This window comes from Prunus dulcis, chromosome 3, assembly GCF_902201215.1.
Source record: "Prunus dulcis chromosome 3, ALMONDv2, whole genome shotgun sequence".
NCBI classification, from domain to species: Eukaryota; Viridiplantae; Streptophyta; class Magnoliopsida; order Rosales; family Rosaceae; genus Prunus; species Prunus dulcis.
Genome location: NC_047652.1, coordinates 7,574,711 through 7,594,001, shown reverse-complemented (window position 1 = coordinate 7,594,001; position 19,291 = coordinate 7,574,711). Strand labels below are relative to the sequence as shown.

The 19,291-nt window shown below is 36.3% G+C and overlaps 2 protein-coding genes across 2 annotated transcripts in view; both read right to left on the bottom strand.

The window, feature by feature from the left end:
* Positions 1 to 200: 200 nt before the first annotated feature.
* On the bottom strand, positions 201 to 3,205 carry LOC117622325 (shikimate O-hydroxycinnamoyltransferase-like). The gene is made up of 3 exons (XM_034352974.1): positions 3,154 to 3,205; positions 1,817 to 2,303; positions 201 to 1,220 (listed from the first exon to the last, which is right to left on the bottom strand). Exons 2-3 carry the CDS (start codon positions 2,240 to 2,242, stop codon positions 315 to 317), a joined length of 1,332 nt encoding a protein of 443 aa, XP_034208865.1. The 5' UTR covers positions 2,243 to 2,303; positions 3,154 to 3,205; the 3' UTR covers positions 201 to 314.
* A 14,731-nt stretch (positions 3,206 to 17,936) lies between these two features.
* Positions 17,937 to 19,291, bottom strand: part of LOC117621029 (shikimate O-hydroxycinnamoyltransferase-like) — a 4,006-nt gene continuing 2,651 nt past the window's right edge. The window contains exon 2 of the mRNA XM_034351289.1: positions 17,937 to 19,104. Within this exon, the coding sequence (XP_034207180.1) occupies positions 18,217 to 19,104 (888 nt within the window). The 3' untranslated portion in view covers positions 17,937 to 18,216. The remainder of the gene's footprint in view (positions 19,105 to 19,291) is intronic.

Sequence of the window (19,291 nt, the reverse complement as noted above, 5' to 3'; positions counted from 1 at the left end):
TTCAGATTTCTAATTATTTTGATAATCTCTTTACAAAATTTTCGAACGTCTTTATGACTCCTACTCTTTTGGTTCCAATGTTCTTTTAATTTCATGAGAAAGAGAATCCTCTATTAAGAATCACGTTATAACAGAACTAGCATTGTGGACAAGAAGTCCATCATACTTTCCACAAAAAAAAAAAAGTTTCAATACTCAATCAAGCAACGTGCACGAACCAATACACAACTTCAAATTTGAACACCCATAAAGATTAAGGGAATAACAGCAATTCAAACCAGACAGCACCAAATTTCTTCAACCGTGACATTTCCTCATATGTCATACAACAACTTGGAAAATGATTTCAAGTGTTCAGAATGCAGAGAAATCATCAGGGATAAACTCCCATCATTAGTTGCGCTTGGTAACAACAAAGCCATCCCGTCAAATAGTGTGCCAGGCCCCATGAAAATGGGTCGACCCCAGCCAAAATCAGCGTCGTGAATCGGCAGCCTAACCCAACTGTTTATCCGAAGATTCGGGCATCTGATCGACTGGGCCCCCATAACAAGTGGGGAAACACAAGGACGATGAAGCTCAAGATAGTCAACGGCTGATCTGAGATAATCATCATCAATCTGGACCAAAGCATTATGAACACAGCTTGCAGCATAGCATGTTGGTTTGGACTGGAGATCCCCTGCTGCAGCAATATGTGTGGCTCTAAAAATGACATTGCCAAAGAAACCGGGTGGGAGTTGGGGTTGCAATCTAGACCGTCCATCAATGGGAATGAGTACTTTGGTGTCTTGATCATCTGGCAGTTTACGTGCCTTGCAAGCACATCTCCAAATATGCCCTGCCAACACCTCAAATGTGCTATACTTGATTGTATTAATATTCCCGCCGTCATCTTCCGCAGAGTTGGCTTTCAAGATGTTGAGCTGCTCCCGCGTAAATCTAAAAATCGAGGCAGTAGTATTACTTGTGCTTTCCAGATGATCAGAAGCTAATTTCATTTGTGGAAAAGGTTGATATTCAACGTGAGGAAAAGCTGGCTGAGGTGGATCTCGAGCACAAAGTAACATCCTGTTCATGAAGGGTGGTTTAATATTTGAGAGATCATCACGAGCAATATCAGACCATGTATTTACGAAGTGTAGACTAGATGCTCCATCTGCAATGCGGTGGTCCACTCCAACAGCAAGTGACACACCACCACATTTGAAGTACGTAACCTGCGTTTGCATATATACGTAGAAATTAAAACACACAACCATATATAAATATATGGTTATTGGTAATCTCTCTCTCTCTCTCTCTCAAGCACCACAGTTTGTCTGACCAGAAAAGAACCACAGCTTTTGGTACAGAGATGCAAATACAAAATGTTTGTTATTATTAAACTTGACTTAAAATTAAGAGAAATACGTTAATATAGAGATGGGTTGGGATGATTCGGAAAGACTGGATTGGATTTGAAGTTGCAATTGCTCAAAATTGCAGAATTTGGGTTTCTGATGACATGTGAGTGGGTTTGGATTTTGCAGACAGCATATATGCTTCAAAATAGAACAAAAGTTTTCTGATGAAGAGTAGAAGAGTTAAAAGTGGTGTTTCGATGGTACTCGGAGCATGACGAGACCGCAGAGGCGAACGAGAGGGACCTAAGACTTGATAATTTAAAATGACAAAATTCAATGAAACATCTTATTCGGTTCCAAAACTAGATCAAAATGATGCAATGAGTAACACGCGTGCAACGAGAATATAAGTATATACATATACAAATTTTACAAAATATAAAAGACCTTGGATGATAATTATTAAATACCTGTAACACCAAAAGGGGATATGAGGATATTCCAACCGAGTAATCCACGGCGGGGATGAGCTTAAGGAAATCGGAAGTGGGCGCAAAATCGCCAAAATCATCAACGACAGAGTTGCTCTCTGCCACAACAAAAAGCACTCCCTCCGCATTGCAATCAATCTCCCCACGGCCATTCTGGTCATTTAGCTTGAATCGACCGGCCATGGGGTAGAAGGGCACGAGGGCCTTGCTGAGCGCTTGCTTGAGCACTCTCCGATCAAAGAAGTTGAGCTCACCGCTTGGTCTATAAAAGTAAACAGAGGACGTGTGAAAGGGTGTGAATGCTAGGTCCGAGTTGGAGAGCCACAGTGAGCCCCGAGGCGTCGACTCCTCGGCAGGCCTCACCATCGTTGACTCCCTTACGCTCACGGTCACCTTCTCCGTCATCTTTTCTTTTTCTAATGCTCTTTTTTTCTTTGGTCTTTAATAGGAGCACACTGTTCTTTTCCTTATGAGAAAAGAATATAAGAAAATTAGGACCTCTTTCTTGTGATCACAACTTACAACACAAATACACGACTACAACCAGGATCGATCAAAAGTGAACGTGGAAATGGGAACTAAGGAAGATAGTAATAAATGTAAAATCTTAGAAGCTATAGACGCCCCAAGAGATACATGCTTTAAAGCTGATAACACCGCCAGTTTTTATATGGTGCTTTGCGAAGGACTTTGCTAATGGCAGCTTTACTGTGGCACATGTGCAGTAGATCGACAGGCACAGAATCTTAATATTAGTTGGAAATTTCAAGGCTCCACATGACTTTAGTGGGAAAGAGATAATCTAGTTTTTGTCAAGCCCGTTTTCATGGAATCAACAGATAGGCAAAATTACATCTTTGCCCTTCTTGGGCCTTTTGCTCTCTCTCTCTCTCTCTCTCTCTCTCTCTCTCTCTCTCTCTCTAGCTTACATTGGGAGCTTTAATCCTATTGTAGAATCATTTGTGTGCTACCTCTTTTTCTGCTTGTTACCACACCTCTTGGTAACATTGTTTTACATTATGAAGTTTGGTTTTCAGATTTTTAAAGTTGAAAGAATTCCTCTTAATGTATTAAAACCTAAGAAGCACGGATACGCACGGAGACCAGCGTATCCCGTGTCGGATACGCACGAAGACACGATACGCAGAGGATACACAGAGATACGTATCCGAGTCAACGGATACGGTCAATCACAAAAGGATACGCGTATATGTTACGTATCCCAATTTGAAGATACGATTTAGGAAATAATTTCGGAAAAAAAAAAAAAAAAAAGAATTTGACACAACTAGGAAGTCCTGAACAACACGGGATACCTGTTTTGTTTTGAAACTTTGAAGATCTTTTCCTAATTCCGACAGATCTTCATCTTCTTTATATACATATATGGGCATAACCATACCACCACCCATCAATTCATCTTCTTCTTCTTCTTCTTCTTCACCAAAAAATAAAAGAAGCGTGGTTCTTCAATTTGTCTTCATCTGGTGGTCATGATTCAATATAAAATGTGCTCTTTCTGTGTTTTTGGAGGCCGTCGTCGGTATGTTCGCCTCTGTCTCTCTCTCTCTAGTGTTCTCTAGTCCAGCTTTGTATTTTGCCCTTATACACACACATATATATATATATACAGTCCTGATCTCTTGGACCCCTGTAGTCCAAGAGATTTATGGTCACTCACCGTTGGATGTAAATTCAACGGTTCACTCATTTATGACTTGAATCGGGTAATAATCATTTATGTCATATTGCATTTATATATATCATTTTGAACCATTGGATTAATATCCAACGGTGGGTGACCACAATCTCTTGAACTCCTGTGGTCCAAGAGATCGGGACTCTATATATATATATATATATATTATATTTTTTATCAAGTTGCTCTGCCTACAAGTTCACGGGCCAAGATTTCATATTATTATTATTACTAATGGCACAACTGATCTGTTAGTTGGGTTCTCCTATTATTAATACTAGCCTCTCTGCACGCGCTTCCGCGCCTGCAAGAGGCTTTTTAAAAAAAAAATTTAAATTTATTTTAGAATTAAAAAAGATAATGGATAATTGTGTTCCATAAAAATAGAATCAATTATCTGAATTTTCTTTTTTTTTAATTTTTTTAATACGACAAATTTTGAATTTACCATATTATCCTCATTTAATTAATAATTTCAATTTGTAATGTTTGCATTAACCAAGGGCATTTTCTGGTATTTTGAATGTTTCACCATTCTCTGCCTTTCGCGCGTGCGAGAGGCTCTTTTTTTTATTATTTATTTTTTAATAAATTTATTTTAGAATTAAAAAAGATAATGGGTAGTTGTGTTCCATAAAAATAGGATTCATTATCTGATTTTTCTTTTAATTTTAATTTTTTTAAATATAAAAAAGTGTGAATTTACCATATTATCCTCATTTAATTAATAATTTCAATTCTTAATGTTTGCATTAACCAAGGGCAATTTCTGGCATTTTGAATGTTTCACCATTCTCTGCCTTTTGCTTTATATATATAATTATTATTATATTTCAAATATATAGCCATCACATGGTATACCTGCAAGTTCACATGTACCACCTCCCTCCCTTCCACGTGACAACCAATTTGTTATAAATAAAAATAAAAAAAAAGAGGGGAGTGTTAGCAACCTTCTCTCTAACCTTCTTTTTTGGACCTTCTCCCTTTTTCTCATTACAAGTGTCACTTTTCTTATACTAAAAACAATGTCATTAATGCATCACACAAACTAGTTTTTGTTTTCCAAGTTTACCCTTATTAAATATATTAATTTTTTTTAATAACAAGCTATTTTTTTTTTTTATAACTTTCTTACCACCTTGTTAAAAATTAAATAAGAAAATAAAAACTGAAGTTTTTTTTAATTCTTAAATTTTCCAAAGAGACGCGTGCTTTGTTAAAAACAAAATAAAGATGATACAATGTCATGAAACAAACCTTATTTTTATTTTTAAAAAATATGATGTTTTTCTTATTTTTTTATTATTTATTTTTTTTAACAATGTGCTAAAGAAGTTATAATAAAATTTGAATAAATTGAATGAAATATAAAAGCCAATACATTTTTAAAGGGCAAACTTGGAAAACAAAAACTAAATTGTGTGATGCATTAATGACATTGTTTTAAGTGTAAGGAAAATGATACTAGTCATAAAGAGAAGGGAGAATGTCCAAAACAGAAGGTTAGAGAGAAGGTTGCTAGCATTCCTCAAAAAGAAAATTATGGTTAGGTAATTAAATAATATTATATATTGGAGGTGTTACTCAAATGTGGGATATTGGAGGAGATGGATTTGATAACTTGGGTGAAGAAGGTGTGTTAAAATGTTAACTCGCAATTGTACGGGCCAATTAGTAGTATAGCAAGACAAGTACGAGGTCGTACCCACGAGGACTGAGAAGTTAAAATTAGTTATGTACTTAGGTTACCAGATTCAAGAAAGTAGGAGGTTAAGTCTAAAATAGAATTTAAAGCAAGAGTGGTTGTAATTGTTGAACAAATGAGGCAAAACGAAATTTCAAACAAAAGCAAGGTGAACAAATGTAACAAAGAGTACTTTTGTAGGCTGGAAAACAGGTTGGGATACTAGGGCATTCGATTCACCATAACAATTCAATTCTGGGTTATAAGGAGTCAAGTGACAAGTCTCATTCGGATTCAAAGGTTGATTCTAGCTAAAGTATGATTAGGCCATGATGTCTGGTCCTAACCTTGTGCTCCTAATTCCCTAACTTGATTATTTGTTGTCTAATCTAAATTAAGCATTAGGAACCCATTAAGCATAGAAGAACAAGTTAAACAACCAAGCATGTATCTAATCCCTGTTGTCGAATGTCCATACATACTTTTCTTATTCATAGTTCAATTCAAATCAAAGCATGGTGTCTACTCTTGATTCAAACCAAGATAGCTAATATACAAGTTCTAATGGTGATCAATCATCCAAACAAGCATATTAACTGATAAGCATAAAGAATAGGAATATGAATCATGAATCAAACTTGAAACTCAAAACTTCAACTTATAAACCCAGAATATTCATGTTAGGTTACATCATAGCCCTAGTTATGAATTTAGCTACTCATAATGGAAATGAAACTTAAGCAAAAATGAGAAAACATATTGAATGCAATAAGAGTAGAGAAAACCAATTTTGAAGTTGCTTGTGGTTTCCAAGGCTTCTCCAGGTGCTTATCCACTTCTAATGCTACTCCAAGAACTTTCTCATGTCTAGAGTATGGCAACTAAAGAGGTGATTTGGGATGAGTTTGGGTGGCTGGTGATGGCAGAGAAAGAACAAATTCGTAGGAATATGGAAGGAAGGCTTGCTGGAGACTTTTTTCTGATTTTGGGCTGAATGAAGTGATATAGGATGGCTGGAGTGAATTATTGGTGAATGGAGTGACTCATCTCCACTTGAGTAGCTGACACACCTCCTTTAATTGCTCAACATGTTCCTCCCTTAATTGCTCAACATCTACCTCCCTTAATTGCTCAACATGTTCCTCCCTTAATTGCTCAACATGTCAGGTCTGGTGTGTATATGGGCGCACGAATTGGGCTCAACTTCATTATCTGATGCATTTGAGTAGTCCATCTTGAAGTTCAGACTCTCATCTTTCCAACCACAATTTATTTGGGCAAATCCAAGTTCGGAGGAAGATGTTAAGGCCGAAATGAGTTGCTAACCCAGTCTGCTCGTTTTTGCACCATTTTGCATCTTTTCTTATCAAAAGACACCATTGTTACCTAAGGCCCAATGAACTGAATGATAAACAGAAAAAGGGATTAAAAGCACATGTTTGACTCAATAACATAACCAAATCATAAGCAAGAAGGGTACAAAATGATATACAATTGTGAACTGATCAAGGTGTTGGGATGCTTGAAATTGCTAACCTTTCTCTAGATGAACCATCATTGGAGGTTGCTTTATTTACTGGAGAAGACATTACAAATATTGTAGTTGATTGAAACTTTTGTTTTGTTTTGTTTATTTTTCTAGAGTTTAAATTTGAATTTTGATTGATGAATTTGAATTTTTATGTTAATTAAAATATGTTTTAAATTATATATATATTGTTATTATTATATTTTAATATAAATTTTTAATTACCGTATCCATAACGTATCGTATCCTAATTTTTGGAGATTTGCCGTATCCCCATGTCGTGTCGTATCGTATCGCCGTATCCGTATCCGTGTCCGTACTTCTTAGATTAAAACCAATTGTAATAGAGGAGAAAAGGTGGAATTTTCTATGCAAATATGAATTGGAAAGATTGAAGGGAGCAACTTTTGGGCAGCAGCCCACCATGTGTGCAGACAGCAAATGAAAAAGAATAGGAAGAAGTATAAAGAATGATGTTGGCTGACACAAAATGCCAATATGCCAACACGTGATGAGCAGAGAAAGATAAAGAAAAGAAAGAGGAATGGGCAGCAACCAAAAGGAGAAAGAATAATGCAAAGAAATGAAAGAAGAACGTTGGCAGCAAAACCTCTTGGAGGTTTGCAAATGCCAAAGGCAAGCAAAGGCTGCCATAACAGGTGGATGAATTAAAAGTGCAGCAGCCAGCACATGAAGAAAGTTTGATATGCTGCAAGATAGACTATTTGAGGACTTAGGCATGGAAATGTACCGTACATCCACATGGAAATGTGCTGCTACAAGAGATTTTCATTCTCTATAAATAGAGAGCTACAGCAGAGAGAATAAGGTATGAAAGGTGTGCAGAAGTTGTGCAAGACTTTGGGCACCAAATATAGTTAGAATTAGAGACCATGGGGAGCCGAAGGCAAGGATCTAGGGGCATCTACTATTTTAGTTTTTCTTCTCTTAGTTTTCATTTTAAATTCTCAATTGTTATAATAAAACTCTTTTGCCAGATTTTTCTTTACGTTTTTCTTAATTGTATTTTATTTTTCATTGTTATGTAATTTCTTATTTTAAGTTTTCAAGTTGAATTAGTTTTCAAGTTTCAATTACAGTTCTTGTTCTTATCCATTGACGTGACGAGATATAAGGGATAGGGGGATCGAATGATAACCCTATTGGTAACAATGTCGGAATCCACCAACAAACTGGAATCAACAAGAGAAATTGAGTAAACCTCAAATATTTTGATTGAAAATAAGATGAATCAACTCACAAATACAATGCCATGAGTTGGCTTAAATAGAAAACAAAGAAACCCTAAAACTATAGGAAACCCTAGGTTCTAGAATATTCCTAAATTTGGCTAATAATAAAATAATAAAAATCATATTAGGAAAATAATATCCTAATAGATAACTTATTCTTCAAAATATAAATTAAATATAAATCTTGACAGGATCATAATTACTTCAAACTTGCTCAATCAATTAGAAAATCCCAATGATACGCCTTCCTTCTTTTCCTAGTGCCATAATTGACATTTAATTGGAATTTTCCTCTCTTGCACGATTTCCTTCCAACTTTGAGCCACTTTATTTTAATTAATTTTTCACACCATAATTGACCCATATTTCGTCCTACATCATTCATATGCTTATAAGTTAATATGCTTGTTTGAATTATTGATCACCATTAAAACTTGCATGTTAGCTATCTTGGTTGAAATTAAGAGTAGAAATCATATACCTTAATTCGAATTGAACTATGAATAGGAAGAGTATGTATGGACATTCGACAACAGGGATTAGATACATGTTTGGTTGTTTATAACATTCTTCTATACTTAATGGATTTCTGATGCTTAATGTAGGTTCAACAACAAGGACTGAATTAGGTAATTAGGAATTCAAGGTTAGGACTAGATACCATGGCTTACTCATACTTTAGCTAGAATCAATCTATGAATCTGAACTGAACTTGTTAACTTAATTGCTTGAGACTTAGAATTGGATTGTTCCCTAGTGTCCTAGAATTGTTTTTAAACCCAAAACTAGTTTTAGTGCCTTTCTTCTTTGTTTGATTAAACTTTAAGTTTTCAATTCTTGTACTCTTCTCAATAATCTTTAAACCTTGTTTCCATTTTTGTTTTATGCAGGGAATCGAATTGAATCAATCCATCATCAATCCTCGTGGGATCGACCTTGCACTTACATATACTATACTACCCAACGGTTCGTGCACTTGCGAGTATCACAAGCTAAGGATATAGCTAAATCAACTTTGTTGCAGCTGAATCAACACAACAAGTTTTTGGCTCCTTTGTCGGGAATTGGTAGCATAGTTTGGTTTTATTTCGTTTCCCTACTTGTTTTACTTTTCATATTAATTTTTGCTTCCTAATCCTTTTAATTCTGTTTTAAGTTTTCTGTGTTCGTTTTAGCAATCTAGGATAGCTCAATAAAAAGGGGGGAGAGAGAAGGCAACTCCAATCATAAGGATGGGAAGTGTGGAGTATTGGGAGAAGTTGCGACCTCCAAATGCATCCATGCTCGGTCTAATTGCTTCAAAGGGAAGTATTAATTTCCAATCGTTCCTCTTTGCTTGTTTAGTTTTAAGTAATTTAAGTTTTTGTTTTAATTTTATTTTGCTTTGTTTCGTCCCTTGGCCTTATGATACATTGCATGATATGATTTTACTATTTTCAACATTAAGGACAATGTTTCATTTAAGTTCTTGGTGGGAATGTTTTTTTGCTTTGTTTTTCTTGTGTCAAAACTTTAACTGTTCGTTTTAATGAATTATGTACACTTCTACAACTAATTTTACCACGAGGCTACATTAATTAAAGAAAAACAACAACAACAATATTGTAACATCTCGACCTAATTTAATCGTTTTATTCAATTCATTTTTATTTCTGAATTTATAATTTTGCCATTGGGGGTAAGGTCACTTCAGTCCCTTTTCAATCTAGAAGGATTTTGGAGAAATGAGTGGCACCATTGCGTAGTGTTCGCTCTCACGAGTTCGTAGGCAGGTAGTAGGTCCAAATCAGGGTTTAAATAAAGAAGCTGTGGTCTACGGAAGTGTAGTTGCACAACTGTAATTTTTCCAAAGTTGGGTTTTAAAACGAGCAATCAGATCTCTCTCTCTTTCTCTGTCTTTGCTTACGCGACCCTCTTCTTCTTCCCAAAACAAACCGGCATGTTTGGCTGGTGTTTTCTCCTCCATCAGGCCACAGCCGACGACACCACGACCCACAAAACGTTCGTCTCTTCCTCCTCTACACGTGCATACCTATTTCCACCTTCAAGACTCCAAATTTGGTCGTGATTTTAGACTCGAACCTTGCAAAACCCTCATTTCATCGCCAACGATGTTCGTGCAATTTCTTGCAATTCTAGCGGTTGTTTATGTCGACCAATGTATGATTCTTCATCCCCTTGACGTGCTCTAGCTGTTAGTATAGGTATCTTGGATTCATTTGGAGGTTTTACATATCGTTCAATATTCCCATTTTAGCCGATGGTTTCAACTTCGATTCAGCTAGTTCCGGCTAGTTTTTGGCCGTGGTCCAAGAACAAGGTCAAGCAGCTTTGGACTTTTCGTGAGTGGACTTTGTTTTACATTATCATTATTTTCAAAGAGTGGATTGCATATATATACAATTTGATTATTTTGACTATTGAGATTAAGAAGTTATATTGTTGTTTTAATTATGGGTTAGAATATCTTATGGTTATCGGATGTTATACTGATATTTGAAGTTTGTGAATATTTTGGTTATGGTATATATGCTTTTGAGAGTTTGATATCTATGCTACGATTAAATATTTGGGTATTGAGTTATAGACTCTATTAATGTTCGGTTGTCTATGTATATGGGATTGGGTAATTTCGAATATTTGGAATTCGGCATATGGTTATGGTATATTTGTTGCGATGTGCAATATGTTGAAACCCGAGCACCCTTGACTGGGTGTTACCCTAGGCCCTTGTCGGGCAGTCAACGTGCGTTAGACTTATTTCAGCCGCACGAGTATTGAAGATTATGTTGTGCTTGTGTAGGGAGCAATAGTCCCTATTGGATTGCTCTTCCCTTGCCACATGTGTATTGAGGATTTCTGAATGTGGTCTAGTCAAACTAGAGGTGGGCTCGGTTTGGGTTGGTTTGGTTTTGGGCTCAACTATAAACACCGAACCGTAGGCCTCGATTTGGCTATTTTGAAAATCGAAACCAAACCATAATTGATGATAACTGACCACTTCGGTTAACTGGACTTGGTGGTTTAGTTTGGTTCGGTTTCGGTTTTTGGCTTTCTTAGAGAGAGAGAGAGAGAGAGAGAGAGAGAGAGAGAGAGAAGAAATAAAAGCAATGGCGAGGAGAAGAAGAAAAAAAAAGATGGAGAGATGGAGAAGAAGAAGAAGAAGAAAAAGAGGAGAAAAAGAAAAGAAAGAGAAGAAGAAGAAGAGGGAGACGAGGAGAGGGAGTGAAGACAGACGTAAGAAGAAAGAGAAAACAAAATAGAGAGATGTGGATTGATAAAGACAAGGCAAACGAAGAGATTGAGAGAGAAGAAAAAGAAAGATTGAAACTATGTATTATATATATATATATATCTTATAATAATAATTGTTTAATATCTCCGGTTTGATTTGGTTAAACCATGGTTTTGAATATTGCAAACTGTACACCAAATCATATATTTCGGCTTGGTTTGGGTTCAAACCGATGACCAAAAAAAGATTGAAAAAAAAACCAAACCAACCTAAACCATCGATTTGGTGTGGGCGGTTTGACAGGGTTGCTGGTTTGAATGCCCAGCCCTAAGTCAAACAATCCCCATGTTGGATTGTTTCCCCAATACTAGTATTGGTTAAGTGGTTATACTTATATATATATATATATATATATATTATTCTTATTTATTTGTGAGGGTCCTTCCTCAATTGTTGTGCTTATAGGTATGTGTCTTGGAAGAGAGTGGTCTGAGAAGGGAAAAAGGTCTAGTTTGAGTTTGTGTTATATGCTATATCGGGATTATGGGATACCTTGGTTTTTAGAGCCAATTATGCTATATAAATGGTTTTTCAGCATGTTTGGGCATCGTTTTCCAAAACGGTGGGGTTAGTATGTTTGTTTAAAAGTATGTCAAAACTTTGTTTTTGTCCACTCACAATTTTTGTTTTCCAACCGAGCCAAGACTTCGTACTCTCGTGCCTTGAACAATTGTAGGGCAATTTTACTTGTTTAATTTCCTTTGATACCTATGCTTTGGTTGTAAAACTAAAGATTTCTTATATTTGCTATGTTATGGCCCATGTAGGGTTGAATTTAAGGCCGAAGGCCTATTTTGTAATTTGTGCGCCTTTAGCATTGTGTGTTCTGGCAGTTGAGAACTTTTTTTCTGTTGTTTTTCATAGGTGGAAAATTTGTGAAAAGACCCTTTTTTTCAGGAGAGACTGTTGAAATTTCGGTAAAAGTCTCGACCCCCTTTCACTTGGTTGCTATTTATTCTCTTCGTGCAATATTTCAAAGAAAACCAATACAAGTAATTAAGAATTACTACTAATTAAATAAAATACATGAATTACAACTACTTTATAATACAAAACATTAAAATACAAAAAAATAAAAGGCAAGCAAACTAACTTAATGGTTTTGATCATTTAACCAATCCGTGTTGCTAGGTCCATCGTCACGGAAAAGTCTTCTTCTCATAACATCCCTTCGTTCTAACTTCCAAAATTGTTTTGTTTCAGGGGACATATGACTTGTATCCATGGCCATGGTTTCTCAATCCTTCTACTCAATGTCTTGTTTGCGTACATATTCCCTTTCTCTTGCATATTCTTCATGAATTGCCCTCTCGTCCGCTTGGGTTTTCATGTCTAATTCAATTCTTATGGCGCTGTGCCTTGCAATTTGCTCCAAAAATTTTGATGTATCATTGCTAAAATTACTCCCTATCTTCGTCTTCGCTGCCTTTCGACCAATAGGCATCGGCTCCTTTTGGATGGGTGAGTCTTGACTCATCGGGGAATCTAAAGGCGAACCTGATGTCGGTGAATCATGGAGTGGTGTCTCGTTCAACACAACGGTCGGACCCGTTGGAATAATTCAGAATCTCAAACAATTCTTCACCACCTCCCAACATTTGTCATGGTTGAAAGTTTTTTTGCCTTGCCCAATAGCACCAAACTACATTTGTGCTTGCATAATCTATTAAAAAAAAAAATTGGAAATGCAAAGAACATTGGAATGAAATATTGGAAATGCAAGGAACGTTTAAAAAATATTGGAAATGCAAGAAACATTAACAAAATATTGGAAATGCAAGACACATTTAAAAAATAGTGAAAATTCAAGAAACATTAACAAAATATTGGAAATGCAAGAAACATTATTAAACAAAATATTAGAAATGCAAGAAATATTTTAAAAAAATTGAAAATGCAAGAAACATTTATATAAAAAAAATTAGGACATTAAAATTAATAAAACGAAAATTACAAATAATTTACCTCATTGCTAAGATTTTCCCCGCTTCTATGGTTGTCCCTCAGTTTTGCCAAGGCATCTCTCCATTTCCCCAACTCTGTATTGAGAATTTTCCACCTACTCAACAATGTCATTTCCGTACGAGTCGAACCTGATCTTTTACAAAATTCGGCATGAATTTTTCTCCACATATGAGAGAATTTCATCTCATTGCCCATGACGAGATAAGGACTAATTTGGACCCAACACACACAACAAAACATCTTTTATGGTGCTCCACGCCCCTCCAGTTTTGATAGAAGAAGCTATAAGATGATAAATAAAAATAAAATTTGAAAGTGAATAAAATGTTGAGTAGAAAGTGAATAATAGTAGAAGGAGAAGAAAATGTATGAGGATTTGGTGTTGAAAGTGAAGAGTATTCGTAGGTATATTTATAGAAAAAAATTCATGAATTTTTGGGTATTTTTAAAATTTTATTTTGAATTTTTTTTCATAATTTTATTGCAAAAAAAAGGGCAAGCATTGGATTGAAGGAGAAAACCAATCGGAGCGCCCAGAGTCCACCACGTGGCTTCTAGTCATTGGCGAAAGGAAGGACTGACGCTAACCAGGCGACAACGCACGGAATTTAAATTTTTTTTACTTTTGGAGCGTGAAATGCACGCGCCAACGATAAAAAAATTTAAACCCGCATGCTGGCGTCAGCTCGCCCTCAAGCTCGTTCTGCCTTCGGACCAGCCCAGTTCCATGGGACCCACTGGCTGCCCAGGCAAAAAAGACCCGCTAGAAATGCGTTTTAGGCTTGGAACCCCCCCTCCTGCCTGGCTTGGGCGCATGGCTAGAACTGCTCTAACCAATAGAAGCAATTGTTTGAATTTTTTTACTTAATAAATGTACACAATAATTACATACATAGCAATGTCACACATTTCTTCATTGTTTTCCTCCCCAGTTCCCATGCAGCAAAACATCGTTAAGTTGTAGGAACAATCTCAGCCGATATAGGAAATACTGTTATACAGTTTTCTAATTTGGCAAAAAGCAGTGCCACAATTTGAAAAGAAATTTAATGAGATTATCCTCATTGTGTAATTTGAATAACCAAAACAGATTTGTGGATTTGTGAAAATTAATACTATGCCATGAGACCTTTGAAAAGAAATTTAAAGTATGCACTATATCTTACGTGCAGCAGTAGAAGAGGAGAAACTCGGATACCAGGCGAAGATGAGAGCATGCTCATATGATTTTGAGTTTTTGTACAAGAATATTAATTGCTTCAGTTACATCCCTGTGTTTTGGGCCTATTTTCAATCCATGGGAATTAATAAAAGAATTGGGCCAATTGATGGCTTGGGCTCACTATTTTGATATAAAGTAATGAGAATTTGGCCAAGTTAGTGGCGCTAAAAGAGGAATTGTCCATTAGAGCATCTGCAATGGTTAGAATCAATGCAATTTTATTGCATGAAATTGAACTAAAACATTAAAATTTCACTTGCAATTGTGTGATTTAGTTCATTGCAATAGAAGGTTCTATGTGATGAACCCTCTATTGCAATTGTCATAGGCTAACTAGGGGACCTACATGCCAATAAAAAATTAAAAAAATGCAATAATTAATGCATTATGTGGTTAAGAGTATCTGCAATGGTTGTTCAATGCAATAAATAAATAAAAATACATCTTTCTTTTTTTTTTCAAAATTGGTCTCTTTTTAAAGATGTCTTTGAGAATATTGCAATGGTACAATTTTTAGTGTTATTAAATTTATCCCTTTATTTTATTTAAGTATGTGAAAAAACGTGTAAGTAGATATAACTATTGATTTGAAGCTATTGAACTGTACCATTGCAAGTAAAACTGCAGTTCAATTCAATAGATGCCAAAAAAGATCAATTTATGAACTATTGCATTGAACTTGAACAACCATTGCGGATGCTCTTAATTGATAATCACGCAAGGTCAAAGATAAGTCTAAAAAAGGGGAAATAATCTTGAATTGCCCATTAGTGGCGCTTCTACTCGATTGTTACCAGATCTTCCTAACATTTTGAGGCTATTCCAATGGGGAAATATTTTTGTTCACCACTTTAAACCAAGATGTACCATCACCATACTTCTCAATACTTGACATGTGTCCATGTGCATAACCATAGTTAACTCTTTGTTGTATTTGTGGAACTATGGTTATGCCCATAGACACGTATCAAGTGTTGAAAAAGGTGGTGATGGTACAACTTGGGTTAAAGTGGTGAGCAAAAATACCCTCATTCTAATGGCTATGAAGCAACTCAAAGGTGGTGGCAGTCTTAGTTCTCACCAGATATGATCGATCTGACACATTGTTTACTTGTTTATGTTTTTATCTCTTAGCTTTGTATTAGAGACATAATAAAATCCTCATTTATCTTGAAGCATAGAAAAGAATCCATATTGAACTAGTTCCCCATTCCAAGCACAATTGTTTTATTGGAAGTTAGGTTTCTTGATGCATAAGTTATTTTAATTCATTAAGATCTATTAGGGTTTTACACTACTAACAGTGGCATGCTCGCAATTTATCACAATCTTTAGCCTATTTTTAAGACTCTGAGATTTGGGGTAAGTACCCTGCAATTGTTTATGCCCCTCCCACCCAGTAAAATTGCTGAACCCGAAATCATATCTGCAGTACCCTAAATTGTCATCCTAGAATACTTGATTATTATGCTTAGGAGACAATTAGTACTCATTTATAATTATTTTTATTATTTTATATTTTTAATTAAAATAATTAATATTCAAAAGAGTTACGCTTCACCTTTCGGGATCAAAAGCATCTCGCCTCAACACCTTGTGTTTTGAAACCTTGATCATTCATATGAACCAAAACATCATGAATGTGGCTTGCTCCGTACCATGTTCAATTTGATTGGAAATCCCCTGCGACTGCAATTGGCATTGTTGTGAAAATCGCATTGCCAAAGTAACTAGGAGGGAGTGGGGGTTGCAGTCTTGAAAATTGCATTATTTGGTGACATTTGCTGGGGTGGCTAAAGTTTTAGTCACCAAATAATGATAACTGTTGCCACTTTTTTTTGTAGTGGGGAGGTCACATGCGTTGCCTGCACATCTCCAAACGATGATATGGGCCAAACTTATGTGTGACCCAAAATTTTGAGGGTCATATTTATTAATTTGAAAGTTTGAGGACTAAAATTAAGACAGTTAAAAAGTGGATGATTTCTAATAAAAATTATTTTTAATTAGAGAGATTATAATCACAACCTTTAATTTGAAGATGAGGAGAACCACCATATTTAATTTGATATAATACAGAGAGTTGGGGCAGAAGAAAATTACCGAAAAAGGGCAAGGGTCGAGTAATGGAGGTCATGGGATTGATGGAATTGGTGAAGTTCAGAACTGGAGTTTCCATTGTTTCTTTGCCAGAATATTGTACGTTAACATTTTGATTTGTTTTATTTATTATTCTTTTTTTACATGTGACTAAAGGAGAGGGCGTGGCTTGGAGATTCTAAAACAAAAGGATTTAGGCCCAAAGTCGCACTAGGCTATAGCCCTTGTGCATAGATGAGGCTCAATAGTTGTTGTCAATAATATGGACGACGGTAATTTTCAAAATCAAACAATTGTAAATATCCGTAATTTGATAGTAGTTTAGACGAGTTGGCTTTAATGTAATTGACGAAATTGAGTTAAATGACGGTAATCTAACCATTGAACATCAAAGATATACAGATATTCATGTATGCATAAGAGGATAAGAATGACATTGATCGAATTCTAAGAAAGAGTAACGAAAATGATGAGTTTGGAATAATACATGGCATGCCGTGTGTTGGACGGCCGACAGCACAAGGCCCCTTAAAAAATGGGATTCCTATAAAACATTTTAGCCCAAAAATTATAGTAGTAAAAAAGTTCTTTTATATGTCTAACAGATGCTTTTTGAGCTTTATTTTGAAAAGATTTAGGCCCTTCTCTTTATTTTTCACATAGTGACCATCTTTACTTAAACTAACCAACTTAGCACATAAACATGGAATCTTTTATTTTCATTTTTGTTCAAAATGAAGTGGGTGTTGAACATAAAGGGCCCTACAGCAGGGGTGAACAAAAACGCCCTCAACTGAAATTCCCTTCCAAAGGCCCTACAGCACCTCCTCCTCCATAACATCCAGCAAGCCACAGAAAAACTGCCTAAATTCCAGGGGATATACCCAACTGAGAAGGAGGGTCATGCCTAAGAAGCTTCAACCCAGTCATAGCAGCATTCAAACTGAGAGTATTGAAGTTGTTGGGGGTAACAAGATCTCCTTCTAGACTACTCAGAAACCATACGCCTCTTTAAGTCCTTGTTCCTTGGTTACTTATTTGAAGAAGAAAGCATTTGTCTTTAGGAGGCAATTTGGATTTCCATATGAAGGAACAGCTGGGAATTCTCATTTGGGAAAATTCAGCAAATGGGCAGACTTGACACTGAAGTCTCCAGAAGAAGAACCTCTTGATCCCTTTTCAGTGAGAAATAAAAACACTACAAATGCTCTTGCATTAAACCAAAATTTCTGAAAGTATAACCAAAGTGCAGCTTTACCAAAGGCACCAACCTTTATGCAACCAAAGTGATTCAGTATGTTATTGTTTCATGGAGAAAGAAAACCTTATCAACAATCACAGTTAAAAACCTTATCAACAATCACAGTAAACTACAGATACTCCGAAAAAGAAGTCCTCCACAGCAATAAACAAAGCTTACAGATACTCTGACAATCTTATTCAGTACTAGGTTGTTTCTAAAACAGATACTCTAATATAGATTAACCAAAAGACCACTTGAACTTTTCAAAAACAGCTGCTTTCCGATCAGCTAGGCTAGAGTCAATGAAAAGTCCCAGAACTCAGAGGACACACACAGAAGCCCAAAGTCTGTTCAACGTATTGCCCCCATTCGACGCATTTCATTTCCTTATATCTCATACAACAACTTGGAGAATGATTTCATATGTTGAGATTGCAGAGAAATGGCCACCGATAAACTTCCATCATTTGTTGCACTTGGTAACACAAAAGCCAACCCCTCATATCCCATTCCACCAGGCCCCATGAAAATAGGTCGACCCCAACCGAAATCAGCATCATAGATCGGCAGCCTAGACCAACTAGTTATTCCAAGTCTCGGGCACCTAAAAGTATGAGCTCCGCGAACAAGGGGTGACAGGTCAGGCTGAAGTTCAAGATAGTCCAGCGCTGATCTAAGATAATCGTTGTCCATACGCACAACAGTATCATGAATACAGCTTGCAGCATACCATGTTGGTTTTGATTTGAGATCCCCTGCTGCAGCAATTGGTGCGCCTGCAAAAACCACATTGCCAAAGAAACCAGGTGGGAGTGGGGGTTGCAGTCTGGACCTTCCATCAACTGCAATATGTAGTTTGGTCTCTTGATCATCAGGAAGTTCACGTGCCACGGATGCGCATTTCCAAATATGACCTGCCAACATCTCATATGTGGTATAGTTGATTGTGTTCCCATCTTCCTTAGACTTGGCTTTCAAGATGTTGAGCTGCTCCCTTGTCAATCTAAAAATGGATACCGTTGCGCTCTCATCACCTACAGCTTTTGTACCAGTTTTAATGGGTGGATCAGGTAGGTATTCAATGTGATCGAATGCAGGCTGTGGTGGGTCTCGGGCACGAAGTAATGTCCTGTCAATGAATGGTGGAATTGTAAGGTCAAGACCTCGAGCAATATCAGACCATGTATTTACAAAGTGGAGACCAGAAAGGCCATCTGCTACACGATGTTCCAGGCCAACACCAAGTGACACTCCACCACATTTGAAGTATGTGACCTGATGCATAAACAGAATAAAACCAGAACCATACTTTGTAAGTTTAAGTCATATCCAGGATGATATTATGAGTAAGAGAAATAAAAGAAAGGGTGTGTACTTGGAATTGTATAGTGAGGTAAAACCATTCTCTAATCCCCCAAAAAGAAAATGCATCCACTCAGATAACAGGAAGACGATAACTTGG

Bases quoted from the DNA above. Each gene is read 5' to 3' on its own strand.
- LOC117622325 (XM_034352974.1), bottom strand. From the start codon at position 2,242: ATGACGGAGAAGGTGACCGTGAGCGTAAGGGAGTCAACGATGGTGAGG. The intron at 1,221-1,816 runs GTATTTAATAAT...ATGCAAACGCAG, and splicing joins ATCCCCTTTTGGTGTTACAG to GTTACGTACTTCAAATGTGG.